The 24,387-nt window shown below is 40.1% G+C and overlaps 1 protein-coding gene across 3 annotated transcripts in view; it reads left to right on the forward strand.

Moving 5' to 3' along the window:
• Ptpn21 (protein tyrosine phosphatase non-receptor type 21) overlaps positions 1-24,387 on the forward strand; it is a 76,532-nt gene that overhangs the window by 36,906 nt on the left and 15,239 nt on the right. For all 3 annotated transcript variants that reach the window (XM_046440706.2, XM_046440707.2, XM_046440708.2), the window contains exons 6-12: positions 224-294; positions 2,273-2,360; positions 5,140-5,228; positions 8,596-8,683; positions 9,404-9,483; positions 19,448-19,508; positions 20,334-20,418. In XM_046440706.2, coding sequence (XP_046296662.1) covers positions 224-294; positions 2,273-2,360; positions 5,140-5,228; positions 8,596-8,683; positions 9,404-9,483; positions 19,448-19,508; positions 20,334-20,418 — 562 coding nt within the window. The remainder of the gene's footprint in view (positions 1-223; positions 295-2,272; positions 2,361-5,139; positions 5,229-8,595; positions 8,684-9,403; positions 9,484-19,447; positions 19,509-20,333; positions 20,419-24,387) is intronic.

Genomic DNA, 24,387 nt, shown 5'->3' on the forward strand with positions numbered 1-24,387 from the left:
TCAGCTAAAACTTTCTCTGGTCTGAACTGAGAAGGCAGGGCAAGTTTTTTTGGCTCTTGAGCAGAAGCCATTTAATTCATTAGAAAGATTGTGATTGTATACATAGCACAGCTCTCAAATATTAATACTAGTCACAGTTTGCCTGAAGTGAAAAGAGCCAATGATAGTAGCAATGATTTTTCCGAAGAAATTTACATATTTAACAGCTGTGTGTTTTCTTCAGGGATGGTTACAAGATGAAAAAGTATTGGAAGAAGCAACCCAAAAAGTGGCCTTGCTACATCAAAAATACAGGTAAAACTAATAAATAAGACAGGAAATTGTGTGGAATTAATGCCTGTTTAAATTTAAAAATTTGCATTGATACATTCAATTTGAAACTTTTCCTGCTATTGGTGCTATTATAAGTAACCAACTTTTACATAACACTGTATGTGCCAAGTATGCTTACCCATTTGAATTTATTATTTATTATTCATGTTTTAAACCATTGAGGAAACTGAGGTAGATGAAAGCAGCCAGTCATTTGAAGGAAGCCAATTTGTCAGCCCATACATTTAAAAAGGTTGGTAACCTAAGCCTGTATATGTTAGTGCAAGATTAGGGGGATTTGTTTGCTTTTCGATTCAAGAAGTATGAAGTTATTTGCCTTGGTAGTAGTATTTTGGGAGTAGTATTTCAAGTTTTCTCCTGCAGACTTTCTCCTGCAGTATTTTTGTCCTCTGGGGAGCCCCCATGAGTGCCCTGGGGCTTATACTCTGACTATGCCTCTTTGTACCTCTGTGCTAGTGGATTCTGAATTTCTTGGATGGTGAATCTCTGTGTTGCCTATACGGAAAACCCTCTTCTAGAGAATGCTGGCTCTTATTTTAAGGCAAATACCACATACTTCCTGGTACTTTATATTCAATAAATTCTTTACTATTTACTATTTGTCTCAAAAATGAGTTAGGACTCTACATATGGTAGAGTTCTGATTATAATATTGTTTATTTCTTTCCAAATAAAATAACATTTTACCTCTACTCTCTCTACTTCAATCTCTCACAAAAGATTAGTCTTCCTATAATAACACTGCCCTCCTATCTCTCCGCACCCCCTCCCATGTGCTCATGGTACTTCCTTGCTCTCATAAGTTGGCTAAATCCTGCACTTTTTCAACTCTACCTTCTGCTGTTCAAACCATTTCTTTCCTTGCATAATTGATCCCTCAGGCACACGTTGCCCTGCCTTTTGTCACTTTAATTCACTCACTTGTGCATTTCCTTAAAAGACAGTGTTTAGGAGCTCATTAGTATTCTTACTCTGTATGATGCACAGTATTGGATGTTGTGGCTGAAAGATAAATAGAATAATTTCCTGTCTCCCAATAGTGCATTCCCAGCCTGACAATTTAAGGGATGGGCAGGAAAACCCATTGTAATGATAATTATAGTAAAACAGTAATTATAGTCATATAATAAAATAATGGATGCAGTGGGAGGGTTGTGGGCAGAATGTATTGGGACTGCACAGGGCAAGGGTGGGCATTGGGGAGTTCCACAAGGTGACAGACAGAGAGTGATACATGCACTGAGGAGTGAAAGATATTAGGGTTGGCCACGTTCACTTGTGGGTGACAGATATACCAGAAAGTGGGTGACAGATATACCAGAAAGGGGGATTAACATGTATAGAAGTCCATAAATGTGACGGAACGTGGTGCATTCAAAGAAATGCAGAGTTGGAATGGCTGCAATGTGGGGTGTATGGGGGAGCAGTAGATGAACCTGGAGAGGAGAGTCTCCATGCATTTGAGCCTCCTCCTTCCCGCACCGCTTGCTATCCTCGTAGTGCCCCAATCATCTGAGCGGAAAGAGATTTCCACCTACTTCCTCATGCCCTTCTACCTTCCATTTATCATTTGGCAGTTAGTACATGATTCTTAGTAATGCCTGACAATTTGGGGAATTAAGCACTTACTTGTTGGTTTAGGAAAAAAAAAATAGCTTTCACTTGAAAGTGTTTTAGGGGCTGTTTCATTTCTTGCCTTCCTACAATATAAGGAATAGGATCTTGTGTAACTTACTCACTCTTAGCGTTTAGTGTAGTGCTTTACAGGCACCAATTTTTGGTAAATATTGAAAAAGAGCTATGTAACCAATTACAGATGCTTAAAAGCTTGAAATATTTATAATGTTTTATACCAAATTGATGTGTAATTTTTAAGAATAGTGTTATTTAAATTTTTTTCATTTTGTGAACAATCTTACTAACATCTTTTGGGTTGCAGAGGGCTCACGGCTCCTGATGCTGAAATGCTGTACATGCAGGAGGTAGAGAGAATGGATGGCTATGGAGAAGAGAGCTACCCTGCCAAGGTCAGTGTGGCATGACGTCTGGGGCTCTCTAAAATTAGGCTTAGCAATATGAGAAAACAGTGAGGAAGCTTGAGGATGCCCTGATGTATCAAAGGTTGGAAAGTTTAAAAGCTAAGGCCTTTGTGAACAAAATTTTGTGAGAAAACAGTCCCATTTTGCAGCTTGTACTTTGAGCTTTTTAAATTTTAAGAAAGCCAGGCAGGGTGGCACACACCTGTAATCCTTGCAGCTCAGGAGGCTGAGGCAGGAGGATCACGAGTTCAAAGCCACCCTCAGAAACGGTGAGGTGCTAAGCAACTCGGTGAGACCCTGTTTTTAAATAAAATACAAAATAGGGCTGGGGATGTGGCTCAGAGGTTGAGTGCCCCTGAGTTCAGTCCTCAGTACACGCCCGCACCCCCGCCCCAAAAAAGAAAAAGAAAAAGAGTTTTTTCTTTATTATTGTGTTGCTTCTTTGCTAAGGAAAAAATGAAAATGTTAAGAAAAATTCAATTAAGAAATTTTGCTTTTAATAATCATAGAAAAAATTGGAAAAATGGAAATGCATATGATATTAGTTATTAATGTATTGCCTTTCGATCCAAATCCACCATTTTCTTCTTGCTCTGCCATAATGGAGCTGGACTCTAAGCAATTCTGTTTTGATAAGTGGACATGATTTGAAGTTTTGTCAGTAGAGGGTCCTAGGGAAGATGCTGAAGGAGACAGGGCTTTCTCTTCCTAGAATCTAGCATGCTTGTTTTCTTCTTGGTTCAACTGTGTGGCTGACAGTGGCATTTGTGGGTACATCTAGTGGTTCTCATCCCCAACGAGTGTCATGGCCCTCTGTGAACAGCTTCCACATCCCTGAAACAGTTTGCCAGTGAGTTTCACAGCTCACCCCAGGGCAGCTTCCTGGTACATTCTACTGGCACATCCCCAGTTGCTCAATGAATTCTCAGGAATTTTCCTCCTGAAAATTCCACCATCACCTCAAAAAGTGAGTAGTTCCCTCCTTGCTAGGTTTGGCTTACAGCAGCTCATTGGACCTCTCTGCCATTTCATTGGTCATGGCCATCATGACTTCTCAAATTTTAGATCCCAGCTCCAGAAGGGAGGGGACTCTTCCAGATTTATTTCTTAGATGGGTACTGTACACTAGAGATAGCGGCTGCTCTCTCTATGCTATTCTTGTAATAAGTACTGCTTTCTATCCCTTCCATAGTTAATCTCTTACTCCTAGTTCATATTTCTTTTTATTAAACATCCCTGTTCAAATTACTGTGTGTTTTATTAAACATTTCCTTTTCAAATTACTGTCCTGTCTCTTGGCTGATCCTTGACAGAGTAAATCATTGAAAAAAGATGAAATAAAATGTAGAAGAATACTATGCAGGAATTAAAAAAGAATAAATCAGGCTTTTGTGAAAGACCGACTGCTATAGGAGTTGCCTCTCTCCAAAAATATATGGAAAATTTCACAAAATGTATGAAATAATTATTTTCAGACCTTGTACTTGAAGCAGCACGAGACTGTGATCTCTGAAAGAAAAGCTACAAATGAAGCTAGCTCTGCAATTTCCCCAGTCTGGAGGCAGTTTTCAGACTATAGTACAGAGAGGGATACTCAAACTGAGAGTCTTGCTGAGTTGAAGAGAAATAAAGCAGAATACAAATGAGGCCAGAGTGCCAGAAATTTGCAGGATGGAGTTCTGAAAAGAGGGAGCTCCACAAAGAACTCTGGAGATTTTTACAGGGGCCTTCAAGAGGCTTTGGCTGAGTTCTCTCTGCACATACATGGAATAAAACACAATTAGGCCTGGAAAAGAATCACCAAAAGAACTTCTTAGAATTCCTGAAGTTCTGGGAGTTGTAGAAAATTCCACAGAATGGAAGATCTAATATAAAAGGCATCAGAGAGAAGAACAGTCATATCTCAATAGTGTAGGTAATTAATCCTGTAGTAAGACTGCTCTTGGCTTACAACAAGCCTCAGAAGATCTGAGAACAAAATCCTACACTCTTGTAAGGAATACAGCAGAATCCAGTAAAATTCAACATCCAATCAAAAGTTAACAGGCATTTTAAAAAGCTGGAAATATCCCATCAAGAACCTTTTTTTTTCTTTTTGGTTTTTAATTTTTGTATGCTGAACAGCCCATGGAGATATATATATATTTGTCTCAATCTTCTCATTTCTAGCATTTCTTGAAGGTAGCTATTTTCTTGACTCTTTTTTAAGGACTAGGGTTTTTGATTAGTATACCTTGGTTTTAGTTTTTGTTTTGTTTCATATTATTTTTCTCCTAATTCCCTTGATTATCTTCTTCTCTTTTCTTTCCCTAATAGTCAAATTCTACTGTTCTCTCTTCCACTCTTCCTTTTACTCTTTACTACCATTCTGTCTTATCCTCTCTCTTAATTATTACATCCTACATCTTTTCATTCTCTTCACCTTTTTGAAATAGCAAACCCTTTTGTAAATATAATATCTCTACTGTTGGCACTTCTATACCATTTCTGTTTATATTGCCAGCTAACGTTGTAGATGCCAAAAAAGGAAATAAATAATTAGTTTAATGCTGAATATTGGGGGGAAAAAAGAGTACAAATTCTTTCAGTTTTCATATGTATTTATAGGATATAATATTTATATTATTTAGATTGTTTTCCTTCTGAAGAATTATTTTGTAGATTTTTGGAACATTTTATATCTGGGCAACAAGTTTAGGGAACTGAGTGTAGTTGTTGCAATCTTATGTATCTGATTCCTGAGTTTTTCTCTATTCTCCCCTTTTAGGACAGCCAAGGGAGTGACATAGCCATTGGAGCATGTCTTGAAGGTATCTTTGTGAAACACAAGAACGGAAGGCCTCCTGTGATATTTAGGTATTTTTCTTATCTCTGTAAGATAAGAAAATGTGTATTCTGTGGCTCCCATTGGTGGGTTTTCTTTTTTTAGTACTTAGAGTTGTTTAAAAGATTACAAGTCTCTCCCATGGTCTTATTAGAAAATGGAAATATTCCCTTCCTAGAGTGAGATACCACCTGAATGTAGTGGTTCATTAATATACCACTCTCTTCCAAACCAGTGTGTAGGGGCTGGGGTTGTGGCTCAGTGGTAGAGCGCTTGCCTAGCATGTGTGAGGTCCTGGGTTTGATTCCCAACACTGCATATAGATAAATAAAAATAAAGGTTCATTCACAACTAAAAAAATATATATATTTTTTAAAAATGTGCAGAAAAAAGTGTTTATAATGATGAACTAGTTTTTTTCTCCCCATGATGCTGGGGATGGAACCCGGGCCTCTTACATGCTGGGGGCATCTCAACCACTGAACAACACCCCAGCACCAAGATCACTTAACTTATAAAATGCTTAAAAAATGTGACCCTTTTCTTGCTATATGGGGGCCATTCTTTGTTTTGGTGTGAATTTTTCATTTGAGCTGATTTCTAGGGCTATTTGTTATGGAAAATTTAGACCTTTCTTTTGACTCTAGTTATGTAACAAAATTTCTAAAATACCAACATCTCAGCAAATTTCAATTACTTTTGTGATATTGATTCCCCCTCCCCCACCAGATTATAAAAATGTTATATTTGTGGAAATCTTGGATTATATGTAGTAGGAAAGACAGAATGGATGTCTATAGTAGCTATAATAGTGATGTGTAATTTTTTTTTTTTTTTTTTGGCACTCAAGGGCACTCAACCACTAAGCCACATCCCCAGCCCTTTTTATTTTTTATTTTGAGACAGTATCTTGCTAAGTTGCTTAGGGCCTTAATAAGTTGTTGAGGCTGGCTTTGAACTTGTGATCCTCCTGCCTCAGCCTCCCAAGCAGCTGGGATTATAGGTGTGTGCCACCACACCTAACTGTGGTATGTAATTTCTGAGTAATGAATGAAATTATGGTTAATTCCTGGTATTCTGTGTTCCAATTTATATCTTAAACAAAGTAAAGTGTGTTATGTTGTTCAATACCTACATTATAACTCTTTAAAATCTGTAATTTTAAAAAACTCAATGTTATTTCATAGAAGTATTTTACTCTGAGAGTCTATCTTGATGAAAAATTAAGTTAATATTATTTTTATAAAGTAGCTTGAAACAGATTCTGCCACTTCAGATTTTGGTTCCTTTGTGTCTGCCTTTTATCATGTGCAGTTTATCATGAGCCAGGTGCTATGCTGAATATTCACATTAATCTTTGTAACAACTCTGAGCAACAGGTATTATTATCACTTTGCATGTGGGATAATTGAAGCTTAGAAAAGTCAAGTTATTAACTGGCCTAACCAAGACTAGAACTGATACTCTCCACTTTAAGCCTGGCCACTGGATTAAACAGCTCCTTTTTTCGTATCTCCCTTTATTCCTCTTAACCCCGTACTATTCCCTGCCAACACAAGTTATTCAAATTTATTTTGTCTTGAACTAGTTTTTCCTTTTTAGAATTGTTTCCCTAAGCTGATACTCTCCCTTCCGTTCCTTTGCTGTACTGTCTCTGGGCCTTACGTTCTCTGCAGAGAACAGACCTGGCTCGGTGCAGCCACTCCTACGCTGCACTGCTCTAGACGGGGCTGCTCCCCTGGTAGTTCTACCTTTTCCTCAAACCAGTTACATTAAGTCTTCCCAGCATGCTGAGTTGAGGGACAGGGAGAGGAACGTGCACCTAAGTGCAGGACTCTGATGGTGCCCAAGGGGTCTCATGGAAACTTGAGGCATCTACTAGGTTGTCTTCATCTCTGGATAGGAATGTTTTCAACCATCTTATTTAATATGATAATAATTTTTAGGCTTAAAAAAACATTGGATCAGTACTAAATTGATTTTAATTTTAATAGATTTTATGTAAGTAAATCCAGTACAGGTTTGATCATCTGTAATGCAACTACCAAAACTATTTGAGCACATCACGATTTTCAGAAAGTTTCAGGTTTTGGGGATGGGGATGTAGCTCCATGGTGCTTGCCTTGCATGGACCAGGCTGTGGGTTTCATCTGCAGTGCTGGGGAAAAAAATTCTTTTCCCAGATATTGGAACATTTTATATTTTGAATTTTCAGATTGGGGATTCTCAGCTGTCAGTCTATGCAAATTTTGTTTTTATAAAGTAGCTTAAAACAGAAAAACTCCAGAGTCTGAAACACTTATTTCAAGTAGCTCAGGGGACATATATTCAATCTGTTATAGTGAAGTCAATAAAGTAGGTTAAAACATTTTATTCCAGCAGGTTGTGGTGGTGCACACCTGTAATCCCAGTGGCTCGGGAGGCTGAGGCAGGAGGATCCTGAATTCAAAGCCAGCCTCAGCAAAAGTGAGGTGCTAAGCAACTCAGACCCTGTCTGTAAATAAAATACAAAATAGGGCTGGGGATGTGGCTCAGTGGCTGAGTTTCTCTGAGTCAAATCCCCAGTATCCTAACCCCCACCCCCAAACCCATTTTGTTCCAGAGCTATTTATCCCTTTTATAAAAGTACCCAGCTATCTAATAAAATCAAATACTAATATATAAAAGCTAAGTATGATAAAATTTAGAAAGTGCAAGATAGAATTTTGTGTCCTAGTGAATATACCCAGAATAGTTCACTCCTTAGTTCTTTGCACTTCAATGTCAACCTGATGGTTTTCAGAGCGGTCCTCTCGGCTTTTGTGCCTTATTTCATCCTGTTTACCTATAGCTCTTAACAGGACTTATTTGCTTTTATGTTGTATATGTTGACACCCCACCTTCTAAAAGAGCTCTTTGGAAGCAGTGTATCTTACTAATTTAGTATCTAATTTTAGTATCTCTAGAAGCCAATGCAAGTTAATATTTGTTCTGGCATCGTTGTAATGGGCACCCTTTAAAATGTTGAGGCACTGGCAGCTAGCTAACATAGGGATCATTGATCATCAAGCTAATCTAGCAAATGAGGATAATATACTCTACCTTTTTTATTTAGTTAATTTTTACAGAATATGAAATTTACCACTTTAGTAATCTTAAGCATATAATTCAGTGGCCTTAAGTACGTTTTTGACGTATATCTTTTAAATACTCTTTTCCTTCACTTAGTGTACAGGTATTTACTTTATAATTGCTGTCACTTCAATTAGAAAATGCATGCTAGCTGATGAAAATAATTATTTTCTTTCAAAAATGATTAACAAATACTAAGTTATGCATCAAGCTTTAAGAAAAAGAAAAAGGTCATATGTTCTTTCTCCTAGTATACACATACTCACATTGCTCTTCTCTGTTCTGCAGGTGGCAGGACATTGCTAACATGTCCCACAACAAGTCCTTTTTTGCATTAGAGCTGGCAAATAAAGAGGAGACCATCCAGTTTCAAACTGTGAGTAAACAGAACACTTCACTCTTCATGGAACACTTCTCCTGAAAGTTAATAAGTTAGCATCTCTGTGGGCTTTTGTGTGTTTGGAGGGGAGGGTAGTATTAAAATTATACTATTTCATAATTTTATAAGCCATTATAAAGTTTTATAACATAATATTTTACAAGGTGACACTTGGCAAAAAGTAGTTGCTCGGTAAATATTTTTGAGTAAATGAGTTTTTGAATAAGTAAGTACTGTCTGATCCTCCTGATCTTTGAGACTAAGCAAGTGAGAAAGTAAAGACCAATATCTGAATCCACGGACAAAAATGAGTGGCTCTTCAGATCTGTTATTTAACAGCTATTTATTTATGCATTCATGACAAAGGCAATGTTTAGTCACTGAAACAAATATTTTTATAAAAAGTCTTTGAATATATTTGTCAAGAATGAAAGTTGATATTTTTATAAGTTTTAAATTTCCAAGTCATTTTGAAGCGGTTTAATACCAGACTTACACTGTTACAAAAGATATTTTTTTTTTGTCTTCGCGTCATTTAAATCCTACTTTAGCATTCATATGATAGGCATAGTGTTAGAAAATGAAAGAACCAGAGTGTGTGGAAAGTGACTTTAACATAGTGTCACCCAAAAGTGTCTTGTCCTCAGACAAACTCTGCATTAAAAGTATCAAGTCGTGTGTGCTTTCATGCTACTTTATGTATATTTTGTTTGCCAGGAAGACATGGAAACAGCAAAATATGTATGGAGACTGTGTGTCGCTCGACACAAATTTTACAGATTAAACCAGTGTAACTTGTGAGTATCTTCTGCTCATAGAAATTGTAGAAAATAATAAAATTTAGGAATTTTAATTTTGAACCTTATAGTGTTGCTTAAAAAGGCAAATTTTACCAAATCACAGCTTTTTCTGACACTTTTTAAAAGCTCTTTATTTATGTTGTATATTAAAATGACATCTCCTATATCTAAGTTTGGTTTTGGACCAACTTCTATTAATTAGTTATTCCTCAGAGATTTCTTTCTACAAGTTATTTGAACCATTCTATTCTCAGAAGCTAAAAAATGGAATATTATCCTTTTTTAAAAATCACTGCTCTGGTCAGCATTTTAGGTAAAGATTACTCAGCTTTTCAAACCATTTTAACAATTTATGCCCCTTCTTCCTGGTGTATGTTTTTAGTAGCCCATGTGGGTCTCCCTGTCTGCTGGATGTTCCCATGAGAGAACAAACAGGCCGTGGTGTTCCACGTGTCCTTCACTCTACCCTCCCCTCTAGTCTCAGCAGGTGTCCTTGCTTTTCTTTATAGCGACTTCTTTTAAAGAGTTGTGCATATTTGTTCTCCCCTTCCTTTCACCCTGTCTCCCTGGGCCACCACTCTAGTGACATGCTTGTCATGGTCAGATGACCGTCACCCAGTGGTCATTTCGGAAGTTCTCTCCCACTACATCCTGCAGCCCTGAGCACTGCTCCTGGGTTTCCTCCCTCCAGGCCGTTTCTTCTCAGCCACTTTGCTGGGTGAGTGCTGAGACTCCTGTCCCTCTCTCCTCCTTTAGGCCTTATCACCTGGTCTCAGGCTTACCTACCAGCAGTGCATCAGATTTTACCTCGAGTCCTGCCTTTTCCCTGCGTTTTCTCTCCACATCCCACTGCCTACTTGACATGTCCCTCTGGGTACCCATGAGGCTCATCAGTTTGCTCTGTTTAAAACCAGACCTCTTCATCTCTTGTCCGCTTCCTGCCCCAGACCTGTTTCTTATGTTAACAAGTGACAGCACACTAAACACAGCTACTTGCTCAGACTCCAAACTCAGGAGTCAAACTGGATTCTTAGTTCTTTTCATACCACATCCCATTCATCAATAAGCCCAGCTGCTCTACCTTCAAAACAGATCTGAAAGCTGACCGTGTGTACCACCTCCTCTGCTAACAACTTTATATCAGCCACCATTGTTTCTCCTCTGGGGCACTGGAGTAGCTTCTGACTCACTGTTTCTGTGCCTCCCCTGCCTCTAGCTTATTTTCCATAACTCAACCTGAATGATCTGAGTTTAATGTGTGTCGGATCCCCTCACTCTTCCTAAACCTCTCCATTGGCATTCCATCTAACTTACCATGTGTACCATGCTGGACGCGATGTGGCCCTTGCCTGGCTCTGACCTTGTTTACTGACCCTCCTCCTTGCTCACTCTGTTCTGTCCACACTAGTATCCTTGCTGGGCTGTGAGCATGTTTCACCCCTGGGGATGGTGTACTTGCTTCTTTCTGCCTGGAATGTTTGTTTCCCCATCTCTTCTCCTGCCTCGTTCCCCTCATTACAATCACATTCAGATGTGATCATCTTCAGAGGCTGTCTCTGATTACCCTGTGTCACCCTCCTCCAATATTATCTGTCTGTATTTATCCCTTACTCCTGTTTTATCCTTATCCTGTTTTATCCTTTTTCATAACATCTAACACACCTGACTTTGCATATTCATTTGTTTGTTAGTTATCTGCATCCCCCATTGCACGTAAGGTCCACAGTGATGCACAGGGACAGACACTCTTGCTGTCTTAACCACTGTATTCCCAACAGCATGCACATGTCCAGCTCATTGTAGGCCTTGATGAATTTGTTGAGTGAATCTACAGAGACTGATGTTAAGAGCTGTTTTGGGGGATGTCTGTGATGCTGTAGGATCCGTTAGGAGAAAGGTGCCTAACCCAGAACTCCCAAGTTAGGAAGTTAGGAAAGTCTTCCCAGCACCCTGACATCTAAACTGAGACTTGAAAGGTTTCACTCAATCGTACAGCTTTTCTATTTTGGGGGGTTAGGGAGTACTGGGGATTTAACCCAGAGGCACTTAACCACTAAGCCATATCCCCTGCCCTTTTAAAATTGTTTTTGTTTTGAGACAGGGTCTTGCTAAGTCACTTAGGGCCTCACTAAATTGATGAGGCTGGTCTCAAACTTGCAACCCTCCTGCCTCAGCCTCTGGAGTCACTGGGATTACAGGCTTACACCACCGCACCTGGCCCCACAACTATTCTTTAAGCTATCCTCTCTCCTCTGGACTAGGTAGCTGCCTCCCATCTGGCCTCCCTGCCTGTGTCACTTGTTTCCATTCAGTCTTCTGGATGGATAAGCAAAAGATGTAGCACGGAGGCTCTTAAAGTTACAGGTCAGGGCCAAATCTGAGCACATTCCTCTTCTCCACATCTCCCTGGCTACAGGATTAAGTGCCGACTCCTGTGGTTCACCATCTCTGTTTTGTATTCCCTGGCCCAGCCTTGATTCTGGCTCCCAGAACCCATGGTTTCTAATCGTGCTTAGGCCTGTCCTAGCCCGGACCTTTTCTGGAATGCCCTTCCTCCCCGTGTCTGGCGCATTCATAGTTATTCTCTAAGATTTAGTTTTAAATGCAGCATTCTGAACTCTACCAAATGTCTAGTTTTCTTAGTTCTCACTAAGTTCCTTTTTTTTTCTTTCTTTTGTAACAATGATTCAAATAATACATAACTAATTCAGTAAATGCTTGTTCTGGGTCAGACATCATGAGGAGGACTTGTATCTTCTTTAATCCTTATGGTCACCCTGTCTGGCACATTTTTATTGCTGCTGCTTTATTGATGAAGACTTGAAATGTCTTAGCCTTGCTATTAATCTAGTATGCGGAGTAGCAAGACTAGAGCCTGTGTTCTCAGCCTCTGAGAGACGGCTAGCGTATTTCATGTCTGCGTTTTCTTGTAGATTTGATTTTTGTCTTTTTTGCCTATGGTGCTCCATGAGAATAGGGGCTCCTTATTCATCATGTCCTGTGCCTGGTAGGTGAGGGCTTAGTGAACCATGGAAACCCGAGTGAGACAATAATGGGAGTCCCAAGGGAGAAGAGCCCTTTTACTCTTTTTCTGTTTCTCTTGTTGCCTATTAGAAATTGGGGCCAGTGGTGAGTCTTTTTAATTTTTTAAAATTTGTTCTTTTTAGTTTTATATATGACAGTAGAATGTATTTTGACATATCCTACACACACGAATATAACTTCTCATTTTTGTGTTTGTACATGATGTGGAGTTACACTGGTCCTGTACTCATATATGAACATAGGAAAGTTATGTCTGATTCATTCTACCGTCTTTCCTATTCCCATGGGTGATTCTTCTTTTTTTTTTTTTTTTTGGTACTGGGGATTGAACACGGGCACTCGACCACTGAGCCACATCCCCAGCTGTATTTTGTATTTTATTTAGAGACAGGGTCTCACCGAGTTGCTTAGCACCTTGCTTTTGCTGAGGCTGGCTTTGAACTTGTGATCCTTCTGCCTCAGCCTCCCCTGCCGCTGGGATTACAGGCATGTGCCACCACATCTGGCCCAGTGGGTGAATCTTAAGAGGTCATTTTGTGAAAAAGAAAGACTGTGGAAGGGCTTTGAGTTTCACATGGTGTGAAAGAACTGGTCAGGAGTGACAGTTCAAAGAGAATTGGCAGGGTCATCCATTGGGATGGAGAACCATCCAGTGATTAGAACATGGGTCCTAGGCCTCCTCTCTCCCATGTTCTCCCCACCTCCATGTTTGTATTTGAGTCCCTACCACTGGTTCAGGGATGGGGTTTTAGTAAGTACTGACAGGGAGGAGGAACCTCAATTTCTTTGTGGGTCTGGACAGTCTTTTCTGCTGACTGGCAGCTTTGGAGTCCTGCGTGCATTTCTGTATGAAAATGCTCCCCTCTGGTGGTTAGATACAGGGGTGCCACTAGTCCAGAATCTGCATTTGGGAAATAGTGGAGAATCAGTCATTTTGAATAAATCATAGGCATCCATGGTAGTTGGTAGTTAATACCTTTTTTAAATTTTTTTTTCTTTGTTATTACTGGGGATTGATCCAGGAGTGCTACCACTGAGCTACATTCCTAGCCCTTTTTAGTTTTTATTTGGAGATAGTATCTCACTAAGATGCCAAAGCTGGCCTTGAACTTGTGATTTTCCTGCTTTAGCTTCTGAGTAGCAGTTAATACCTTTTTTAAAAAATATTTTTTTAGTTGTCAATGGACCTTTAATTTATTTATTTAGATGTGGTGCTGAGTATTGAACCCAGTGTCTCACACATGCTAGGCAAGCGCTCTACCACTGAGCCCAATTCCAGCCCCAGTTGATGGCCTTTTTTAAAAATTTTTTATTTTTTTAGTTGTAGATGGACACAATACCTTTATTTTATTTATTTTATATGTGGTGCTGAGAATCGAACCCAGTGTCTCACACATTATAAGCAAGCGCTCTACCACTGAGCCACAACCCCAGCCCCAGTTAATGCCTTTTTTAAAAAGCTTTTTTTTTTTTTTTTTTCAAACTATCACCTAATAATTCAGAGGGAAAAGCAATGTGGTAAATGGTGTAGTCTTAGAAATCTAATATTTTTGGAATGTTGCTGTTCATTGACAAATGTGAATAAAATGACACTGATGTTGTCCTTAGTTGCATATATGTGTATATTAATCTGTTTAAGGGAAATCTAGAGTAATTATCATTATTATTATTATTTGCAGTACAGGGATGGAATCCATGGGTGCTCTATCACTGAGCCATATCCCCAGCCCTTTTTATTTTTTTATTTTGAGACAGTGTGTCACTAAGTTCCCTAGGCTGGCCTTGAAATTATGATCCAAGATTACAGGTTTGTGTCACGTCACCTGGCCAAATTTTGTTTTTAATTTCTATATAGCCAGTAGATTATGGACGCCCATTTCTATGAGCTATTCCTGTGCAAGTATTTATGATTCATTCTGGGGGAAATGGATATTTTTCATTGTGCATACTGTTTCCCGTGGAAAATAAATTAAGCTTTTAATATTAGCTTTTGATGTTTTCCTGGGTAAGAAAACTAAAAGTCTCAACAAGGACTATTTAGTCACATTTAATATTATAATGATTCTGAAGTATTGGTAGACTTGTTCTCACGATCAAATTGGTAAACTCTGATGTAATGGACAGTTAACAGAACTGCAGCTAGCCTAGACCTGGACAGTGGATTCTGGACTCAGTTCAGGCTTGGGCTCCTGGTGGCTCAGAGATGGTGTCTACATGTGTAGAAAGGATGTCTTCACTAGAGCCTTTCTTCACCTGAGCCCTAAGTTATGATGTAATGGTGTTAGGGCCTTAGATGACTCATCAAACCTTGGCCCAGTTGAGTATTTATACAGCGGTATGGTCCAGCATTACTCTCTACCCCCAACCCCAAACAAGGTGCTTTACATAACAGAATCATCTCTTTATGTCACTCAAGCCTTAAAAATGTTAGATAAACATCCCCCCTTATAAAATGGGGACAATGGGCCTTGACTTAGCATTCTTTTAGGGTTGGATTAGGAATTAAATGAGATAATGATGTTAATCAATTAGGTAGGGGAAAAAAAAAAACCTCTCTATTTCACCCTAAGCCTCAGAAGTGGTCATCCTATAATCTATATAGAAAAAGACTGGGAAATAGAAGGATAGGAGGACTCTTTTTTTTTTTTTTTTAAGGTACCAGGGATTGAACTCAAGGGCATTTGACCACTGAGCTAATTTGTATTTGATTTAGAGACAGGATCTCACTGAGTTGCTTAGCACATCGCCATTGCTGAGACTGGCTTTGAACTTGCAATCCTCCTGCCTCAGCCTCCAAACTGCTGGGATTACAGTAATGTGCCACCACGCCCAGTTAGGAGGATTCTTAATGTAGGGACTGTTCCTCTTTTCTCTCAGTGGCTGTATTTTCCAGCCTGTAAAAACCAAGCCACAGATGGCCTCTTTAAGAGATTTTCTCTATAGAAACTTGGATTCCAGCATGTCGCTACCAGCATGCTGCTGAGAGAGTTGGTGAATGTTCCCTGTAATTTAGGGCTGGTTATGGTGAATATTAACTGCCAGTGTCCACCTCTGTTCTGGAGATTTTTATGTCAGGTGACAGGCTGGCATAGGCCCTGCCTGGAAGGGAAGAGGGGCTGCCCTGTCATCTTCAAGGCTGACTGTAGGCTTGAAGAGACTAGGAATTCTGGAAGAAGATGGAGCACCCCTCTCCCCTGCTAGTCCTTGACCCTCAGAGGTACGGTAAGGACCCAGTGGCTGTGGGATGGTAGTGGGGGTTAGGAGCAGCAGATGGTGGGATTTCTCTTATCCCTCCTCAGCAAAGCATGGGGACTGGCACCTCAGGTAGAGTCAGAGGCAACTTCCCTTTCTGAGCAGGTCCCTGTGTAGATGAAGGTCACTGGAAAAACACATGTGTCATGGGGGTTAGGATGAGGCTGGTCCCTCCTGCCAGCGGTACTCCAGTTACTTGAGATAATCTTTGCCATCCTTGCCCCTTTCTCTGCCTGCAGTGTCAGGGAGCTGCACCTGGAGATGTAGCAAGTGGGGCATCTCGGAGCCAGACCAGTTGGTTGGGCCCCCACACTTTTTTTTTTTTTTTTGGTGCCAGGGATTAAACCAGGGGTGCTTAACCACTGAGCCATATCTCCAGCCCTTTTTATTTATTATTTTGAGACAGGGTCTCACTAAGTTGCTTAGGGCCTTGCTAAGTTGCTGAGGCTGGCTTCACACTTGCAATCCTCCTGCCTCAACCTCCAGAGCCACTGGGATTACAGGAGGGTTCCTGGCTAACCCAGTGCTCTTGAAGCACTTTGGACATGCAGCTCTAACCTGCCCTGGAATAGGGAGGGAGAAGAGCTTTTGTTCTTCCTTACCCTTATTATAGAAAGTTCAGGAAGAAAGTCATTGAGGTAAACGTTCTTTAGATACTTCTACCATCCAACACTGTTTTTGTACATCAAAATCTCTCCTCTTTGCTAGTTATAAACAAATGAATGAATGAGAGTAGCTCACAAAGTGGAGTCAGACAGCGCTTAGAAACATGAGCTTAACTGTAAGTGCTCGGTAATGAACATCAACTTCAGTTCCCATTCACTGGGTCATTAATTTGTTCAGTACACATTTGAGGGTTTCCTTGTGTGCCAGGCAGTGTGCTGGGCACCAGTGGTACCATGGTATGTCCTCTTCCTAAATTAGTTGAAGTTGGGGAAGGGATAAGACAAAAAAATTATTAGAGGCTATCTGAAAAAAATGACACACTGGCCTGTTTGAATTCTGGTTCTGCCACTTGTATGCCATGTGACCAGGAGTGGCTTACTTAATCAAGTATCAGTTTCCCATATGTAAAATCAGGATAATAACTGGGGCTCCCTGATGGCATTGGTGTTCAGATGCCATGAGATAATCACGTACATTCTTAGCACAGTTTCGATTAGCATTATCATTTATTTTACTTTGATGGGCAGCCTTGTCTCTGCCCTCCCTTCTCACCCTGCCCCATATTGCCTGTGTGGGGAATCAAATCCAGAGAGATGCTCTACCACTAAGCTACGTCCCTAGCCCTTTTTAGTTTTTATTTTGAGAGAGGGTCTCACTACATTGCCCCACCTGGCCTCAAACTGTGATCCTTCTGCCTCATCTCCCAAGTCACTGGGATTGCAAGCATGCACTACCACACCTGGCCTGGCAGCCATTTTAAATTGTCTTCTCTTGTGTGTACATTCCAGTGGTTTCTTCTAAGAATTTTTTTTAGCTGCCTTGTTTTTAGTGCACCCATGAGTATAGAAACCATCCCCCCAAATTTGGAAAGCACTCCAGCAGTTACAGCATTTTTGTTTTATGTGCTAAGTTGAGGATGGCTGTTCTCAGAGTGAACTGTACATGGAAGAACTGTGCCAAGGAGAAAGAGGTTAAACTATTAGAACTGATGGTGAGGCGCCTGGCTCAAACAATTTGGCAGGTAAAAAGCTGTACTAGACTGTTTTGTGTTTAGCAGAACTGTCTGCTGCAGTGGTGAGGACAGTGTTCGCCTCCACCCTGGGTGCTGCCAGCAAGATGCCAAAATAGCTAGGATGGGTGGAGTTGCTCCTAAGCTCTGTATCCTTGGATTTTTTTTTTTTTTTTTTTTTAATGTTTAACACAAGTTTTATTTTTGCCCCAGGCTGGACAACTATGTCATGTTGTTGCTGTTTGTCGCTAGTGGATCCTACCAGCAACCCTTTCTCCCCATTTTTGAATTTGTATCATTTTAAGAGTTCAGTCCATTCAGACATCGAGTCCTGGATAGACTGAATATGAAGTTCATAGGACCCAACCTGCCCAAACCTAGCCTTGGTCATAAGGATAACAAGAGGCAAAGTAAATTTCAAAGTGACAAAATGCAGTGTTTTAGAAATGCAATTAAAGAGTATTCTAAAAATAGCCCAGAGGCCCTGTGCAGACCTGCCTCACCAAGGAGAGTACTAGAAGGATGGAGCAGGCTTTGGAAAAAGACATCTGTTTTCCATCAACAACCTGAATACTTTCCAGTGATTCAAAAAGGAAATTACAGAAGTCAACCTGTAAAAGCAGTTAAAGTCATCTGATATTAATTCCTACTATCCACTAGTTTTCTTTTGTCTCAAAAGTTTTGTCAAAATAAGCTTAATATTCAGGGTTTCAATGGATACTAATTATTAGAATGATCAGAATAATGTTAATTTAGAAGACAAGAGGCTTAACATTATGATAAATTCTCTGATTAAAATGGGTTGAATTTTCATTTTGTTATGATGGCTTTTCTAGTAATTAGTCCTTAGAGCATTAACTTAAGGTCACAAAATATTTTTGTAGTCAGTAATTGTATGTCACATAAGCCCATGAGCCAGGAACAGATGGTAAAGTTTTTAAGAAAAGTTCCTTGGCACAGTTGCTTAAGTTATCAACAAAGCCAAGAATCCAGTGTATTTAGGTTCCTAGATCTTATTTGCAATAAAACTGAACACACACACAGGAAAAATAAAAATCTGCTTCGGTTTAAAAACAATAGTTAGAAATTAGCTTTTCTATTTCTTGTTCCTTTTTTATCTAATTGTTTATTCAAAAATTGGATCTGTGTGAATAGTTTAAAATCTCAAATTATCAGGCAGAATTCCTTAATACACTCAGTTACATTAAAAAAATATATCTATTTAAAATCAATTCACTGGGTGCAACGATGCATTCCTGTAATCCCAACTACTTTGGAGACTGAGTTAGGAGAATTGCAAGTTTGAGGTCAGCCTTAGCAACTTAGACTCTGACCCCGACCCCTGACCAAAAAAAAAAAAAAAAGAAATAAAAAGGGCTGGGATGTTGATCAGTGGTATAGTGCCTTTGGGTTCAATCCCAAGTACAAAAAAAAAAAAGAGAGAGAAAAATTAGAACAGTTTCTTGCAAAGAAAGGTAAATGGGCTTAGCACACACCCACTGAACTTTGCTTTCCCTAATTTATTTCCTTAGAAGAAATATAAATTTTTAAGTCACTAAAATTACAAACTTATCTTTTCCTTAATGTTTGGAGTATGTGGTAAACAGAATTAATTAAGGTAATTTCCATTGCTTTGGGCTTCTGGGCTGAAAGTTGATGGTGACCCCTACCAGGACTGTCAGTGGAGGCACTAGTGCAAACCCAGCCCACGGGAGACACCGGTGCTGAATCCTACTTCCCATGGGATGAGTTTGCTAGTGAAGGAGGTCCAGGTGGTGACGCCTCAGAACATGCTCAGAGGGCTTTAGGCAGCAGGAAAGGGCAGAGACCCCCCCCCAAAATGAGAGTTTTTTCCTTCTCTCTAACCAATCTATGATTGGTCTAGTTTGTCTTTTTGGCTCAGAATATTTTTTATTTTACCTTTCTTAGTTTATTTTGTTAGAATTTAGGAAGTGTTTGCACTCTTCTTAAAATCATCTGTTTTTATAGGCAAACTCAGACTATCACAGTGAACCCAATCAGGAGGAGGTCATCTTCAAGGTTGTCTCTGGTAAGGAGGAAAATATAATTGTTGTTTCCTTTTAGTGGTGTCATTTTCCTTAATAAAATATGCTTTTGTTAGTGTTAATTTTGAGTTTGACCCATAAAAGTATGATTATATTTGATCATTTTTATTCAAATGATGATTTTTCTATAGACTCAACATAAAATTTATTATATTAAACATATTTAAATATTAGGTCCAATCAAATATTATAAATTTTAACTATTAGTCAAGAATAATTGTAAGTTGTAAGATATTTAAATTACCTGAGGATTTTGTCTAATAAGATTGACTATACTATATAATAAGCATCCTGTATTCATCTGTTTATTCAAAGGAATTAATTTCTTACATCTTTTACTTTTTTGGTTTTTTTGGTAGTGGGGATTGAAATGAATGCTTTACCACTGGACTATTTTCTAGTCCTTTTAATTTTGAGACGGGTCTTGCCAAGTTGCTGAGGGTCTCACTAAGTTGCTGAAGCTGGCCTTCAACTTGTGGTCCTCTACCTCAGTCTCCTAAGTTGCTGAGTAAGATTACAGGCATGTGCAACCACATTTGGCCCATCTTTAACTTTTTGGATGCAAATTCTCTTGTGCTATCTAATGTCCTTGGTATCAGTGCAAAAGGTTTGGCATTGCCATGTGGGGAACATGGAAATAATAGGTACAGTAAGACCTGTGTCTTCATGTTTATTTTCCATATGTTATATATTTAACCCCTTATGCAGTTTTTTTTTTTAATGGAGGGGAAGAATTCAGCAGAGAATTATGTTATCTTTATTGCATAGGCAATGTGTTTTAACCCTGTGTCCAACTTTTCATTTCTCAGCCTAAACCCCAGCCCTATGTGATGCCTCCCCCGCCCCAGCTGCATTATAATGGACATTATACAGAGCCATATGCTTCTTCCCAAGGTAAAGTACACAAACTCTGCAAAGCCTCACATTGTTATTACAATGAAAATATCTATGAAGACTTGGAGGTCTTGAAACCTGGATAGTTTTTGGCTGAAGTAACACCCCAAATTGTTATTAATATAGCTTGTATTTATAGAACAAGCCATTATATTCAAGTTCTTGAACGTATGTTGAAAATATGCAATATCAAATTTTATGCTCAGATGGTTCCAAATTTGATCAATGGGAACTTCTTTAAGCTGGTTCCAATGTCCTTTAACACTCCCCCATTGCTCTCTCACTTTCTGGTAAAAGCTGTCCCAGGCTTACTTTGTTTCCTCCCTGTCTGAGACCTTCCCACCATAAAGGTTTAAACACTTCATTACGGCAGTTTTCATGTGGGAACTATAGGAAGCTATATTTATTTTTAAATATTTACTTGTTAGTTGTAGTTAGACACAATACCTTTATTTTGTTTTTATGTGGTGCCGAGGATCGAGCCCAGGGCCTCGCACGTGTTAGTCAAGCGCTCTACCACTGAGCCTTAACCCCAGTCCGGAAGCTATATTTACAACAGTGCCCCAACACTGAATCTTGACTACTTATTCAATGTTTATTCCATACTCTGTGTATAAGTCTGTACTAAAAGCCAAGGGAGTTGGTGCAGATGAGTATCTCTCTTAGAATCTAATTGTAGGGAATGAGACAAATGTAGTTACAACTTGAATATAAAGAAAATTTCATCGCTGTGCTGTGAGAGAGCATACAGTTACTGTGCCTTTTGATGGAAGACAGACTCATTGTTTTGGGGGCATTGAGAACAGCTTTCTGGTTCTCAAGAGATGGCTGCATTTCAACAGTAAGGGAGGCAGGTCCTTGACTGACTGCAACTCTGGTTTTGGTGCATAGTGAATGCCTTGGCACAGAATGACAAAGTGGTGTTTGTTTGGCAAGTAGAGTTGTCCAGTTGCCCTATCCCATCAGGAGCCAGGAGGGAATGAAGTGTGAAGGGACGAAGGCAGATTGTGACCGTATTCTTTGTGCCACTTACATATAAGATGAGCATTTCCATGCAGTGAGGCAGGCAGTTGGGGAGACGTGCTCGGGTGTGGATCCTGGGTGTCCACCTCTGGGTGGTTTTGTATTTCTTCACTGTTCTCCTTGCACCTGCCTGTCTGTTCTTATGTGCAAGCCCCTCCCACCAAGACTCTTCTCTGCGTTGTCAGTCTCCTCCACTACCTTGGTCTGCGAATGCCCTGATTTTTTTTTTTTCTCTTCTCTTTCTCCAGACGATGGTTTTAGGTTATTTTTTTCTTTATTCTCTCTTCAGACGATGGTTTTAGGTTATTTTTTCTTTCCTTTTTCACCCTGTCCTTCTGAGTGATTGCCATGTGCTGCATCTGCTTGTTGGGTAACATTTCCTTCTGCCTTTGCTGCTGTATTGAAGCTGCCTCTCCAAGGGCCCCATCATCCCCAGGTCCTCCACACCATCAGAGTCAAACATCACTTTTCCCATTGAGCTGCCCTCCTCCTTTCTGTCAGTATGGATTGTTGTTCCCCAAAAGCCTGTCTGTGCCTTCTTCCCTCCCTTTGGGAATGTCTACAACAGTGTCACCCACATTTCAAACCCCTGCAGGGGCGACTGTCAGATCTTCATTTCCCACCCCATCAGCACTCCCGTGCTGCAGCCCCACACTTCCTACCGTCTGACAGGTTGCTGTGGCAGCTACAGGGGTTGCTGCATGTGAAGAGGTTGGCTTAGGTGGAGCACTCCATGAATGGTATTAGCTCCTGTGACTTGCTGAAAATTAAAACATTAAATTTGGATTGTCATTCTACTCTGTAAGCGGCTTCCTTTCCTGTGTTCCTTACTTCATTTTTTTGTGATGAAGTCATTCTCCTGGTTATGGATTCTGAGCTGCAGGAAATTTTTGTTTTCTTTTTTGTTTTTGGTACTCCACATCTAGTCAGTTACAAATCCTATTGCCTGAACTTCATGTGTCTTCCCATCCCCTTCTCCTTGTCTTCCTGTTCCTGAGCTGATGCAGGCTTTTTTGTTATCTTACCTCTCATTAGGTAACTAATGTACCATGTGAACTGGTATCTTCAATTTCCACTCTCCCTGGTTCATCTAACACACAGCTGCCAGCTCATCTCCCTGATATGCAAGAATATTCCTTTGCCTAGTGTTCCATGCTCTCCACAATATTCCCTTAGCCTGCTTTTCCAATCTGGTTTCCCACTGTTAGTTTGCTCTTCTCTAGCATGCCCTTCTAGGAGTGGTCCTCAACTTCAATCATGCTTCTCTGTTGTCACCCAGAATGCCCATTCTACTGTACCCTTCTGTCCACAGCCTGCCATCCAACCAGAATAGTATAGTTTATTCTGTGTTAACAGACCATTCTAAACTCTCTGGCTTTACTTCTTGCTCACATTACCTGTCCATTGTGCCCTGGCAGGACTCTGCTCACTTCAGCATGACTTAGGGGAGTGGTGGGCTGGGGGAGCTCTTCCATCTGGAATGCTGTGGCTCATTTAGCAGGGGAAGAGACTGTAGAAGCTGGCTCTTAACTCTCCACTTTCCCTTGAATGTTACTAGTCACAGGGCTGTGCCTGGCATCAAGTAGGAGGAGGCATAATCGTGTGTGTTCTCAGAGTTGGAGACCAAGCTCTGGATGGAAATGGGACATGCCTGCCCCTCCCACAAGACCCTTTGATTGCAGTATCTTCTGCAGAGTTGTTTTTGAATATCTCTTCCATGTCTCCATCACTTAGCTCAAGCTGGAAGTGATTCTTCCCTCCTCCAGACTCTTGCCACTTTTATCTTTCCTTACTTTAATTACAGGGATTATTATGCCCACCTTCACCTCTGACTGTCCTAAATTCCAGTCATCTTTTTCCCCCTTCTGCTCTGAGTATAGTCTGTTACAGGCTCACAAATGATTTGATGATTTAAGAGGAACCTAGAAGCAGGGAAACCTGCTGGGCAGGTATACTGTGGAGACAAGGTGGAGACTGAGAAAAGAGGGACCCAGAGACTTAATGGCTGAGTGTTCTAGGGATAGGGAAAGCATAGCAGTGAGGAAGTTTTCACAGTGACAGCAGGAAGAATAAAGTGGGAATTAGTGTGCTGTTTCTTTGGGGTTAGGTGTGCCACCAGAATAAAATGCACCTACCAGACTGGTGAGTCACTTGGATAATCAATTGGAGCTGTTGGAGTACACAAAGAATGCTTTCCAAAGGAAACTGAAATGCAGTTAGTAAAGTGATTCAGGTGAGCTACAGATTGGCTGCAAAGAACATGGCCTCTTTCAGCTTGGGACACATACACATAGCATTGTGAGATGAGTCTCCTGATTCTGTGATCCCTGGATCCACGTCTTACTGAAAGGTGGGGACCAAGATGGGGCAGGTGCAGCTGTCTTAGTATGGTTCTTCGTGGCTTCTGGACTCTAGTGGGGTGTGCAGCCGCTGGTGACACTGTTGGACTAGAGAAAGGATATCCTGCTACACTATTGTCCTTTTATGGTGGAAATTTTATCTTCATTCTGAAAGAACTTATGCAGGCAATCTGAAATTCCAGTTAAGGAAATATTTACAGACAGTTGGTGCTTGAACTAGCATGGCCACATCCCTTACTGTGGAGACGGCAGAATTAGTGGTTCTGAACCTCGAGCAGTAAGTATCTGTGCCTCGAGTTCTATGGAGTTCCAGAAAGAGCGTTTTGGATCTACAGTGAAGTACATGGTTTCAACATTCAGAAAAAAAGACCGTTTTGTTATACGGTCATACTCTTTTTAAAAATTATTAATTAATTAATTTTAGTTGTTGTTGGACACAATACCTTTATTTTATTTATTTATTTTTATGTGGTGCTGAGGATAGAACCCAGTGCCTCACATGTGATAGGAAAGTGCCCTACCAGTGAGCTACAACCCCAACCATAATTATACTCGTAACATTGGACTTAGATTAGGCTAATCTTTA

This window comes from Marmota monax, unplaced genomic scaffold (assembly GCF_021218885.2).
Source record: "Marmota monax isolate L192 unplaced genomic scaffold, Marmota_monax_Labrador192_F-V1.1 WCK01_AAM20220418_F8-fsc00017, whole genome shotgun sequence".
Taxonomy (NCBI): Eukaryota; Metazoa; Chordata; class Mammalia; order Rodentia; family Sciuridae; genus Marmota; species Marmota monax.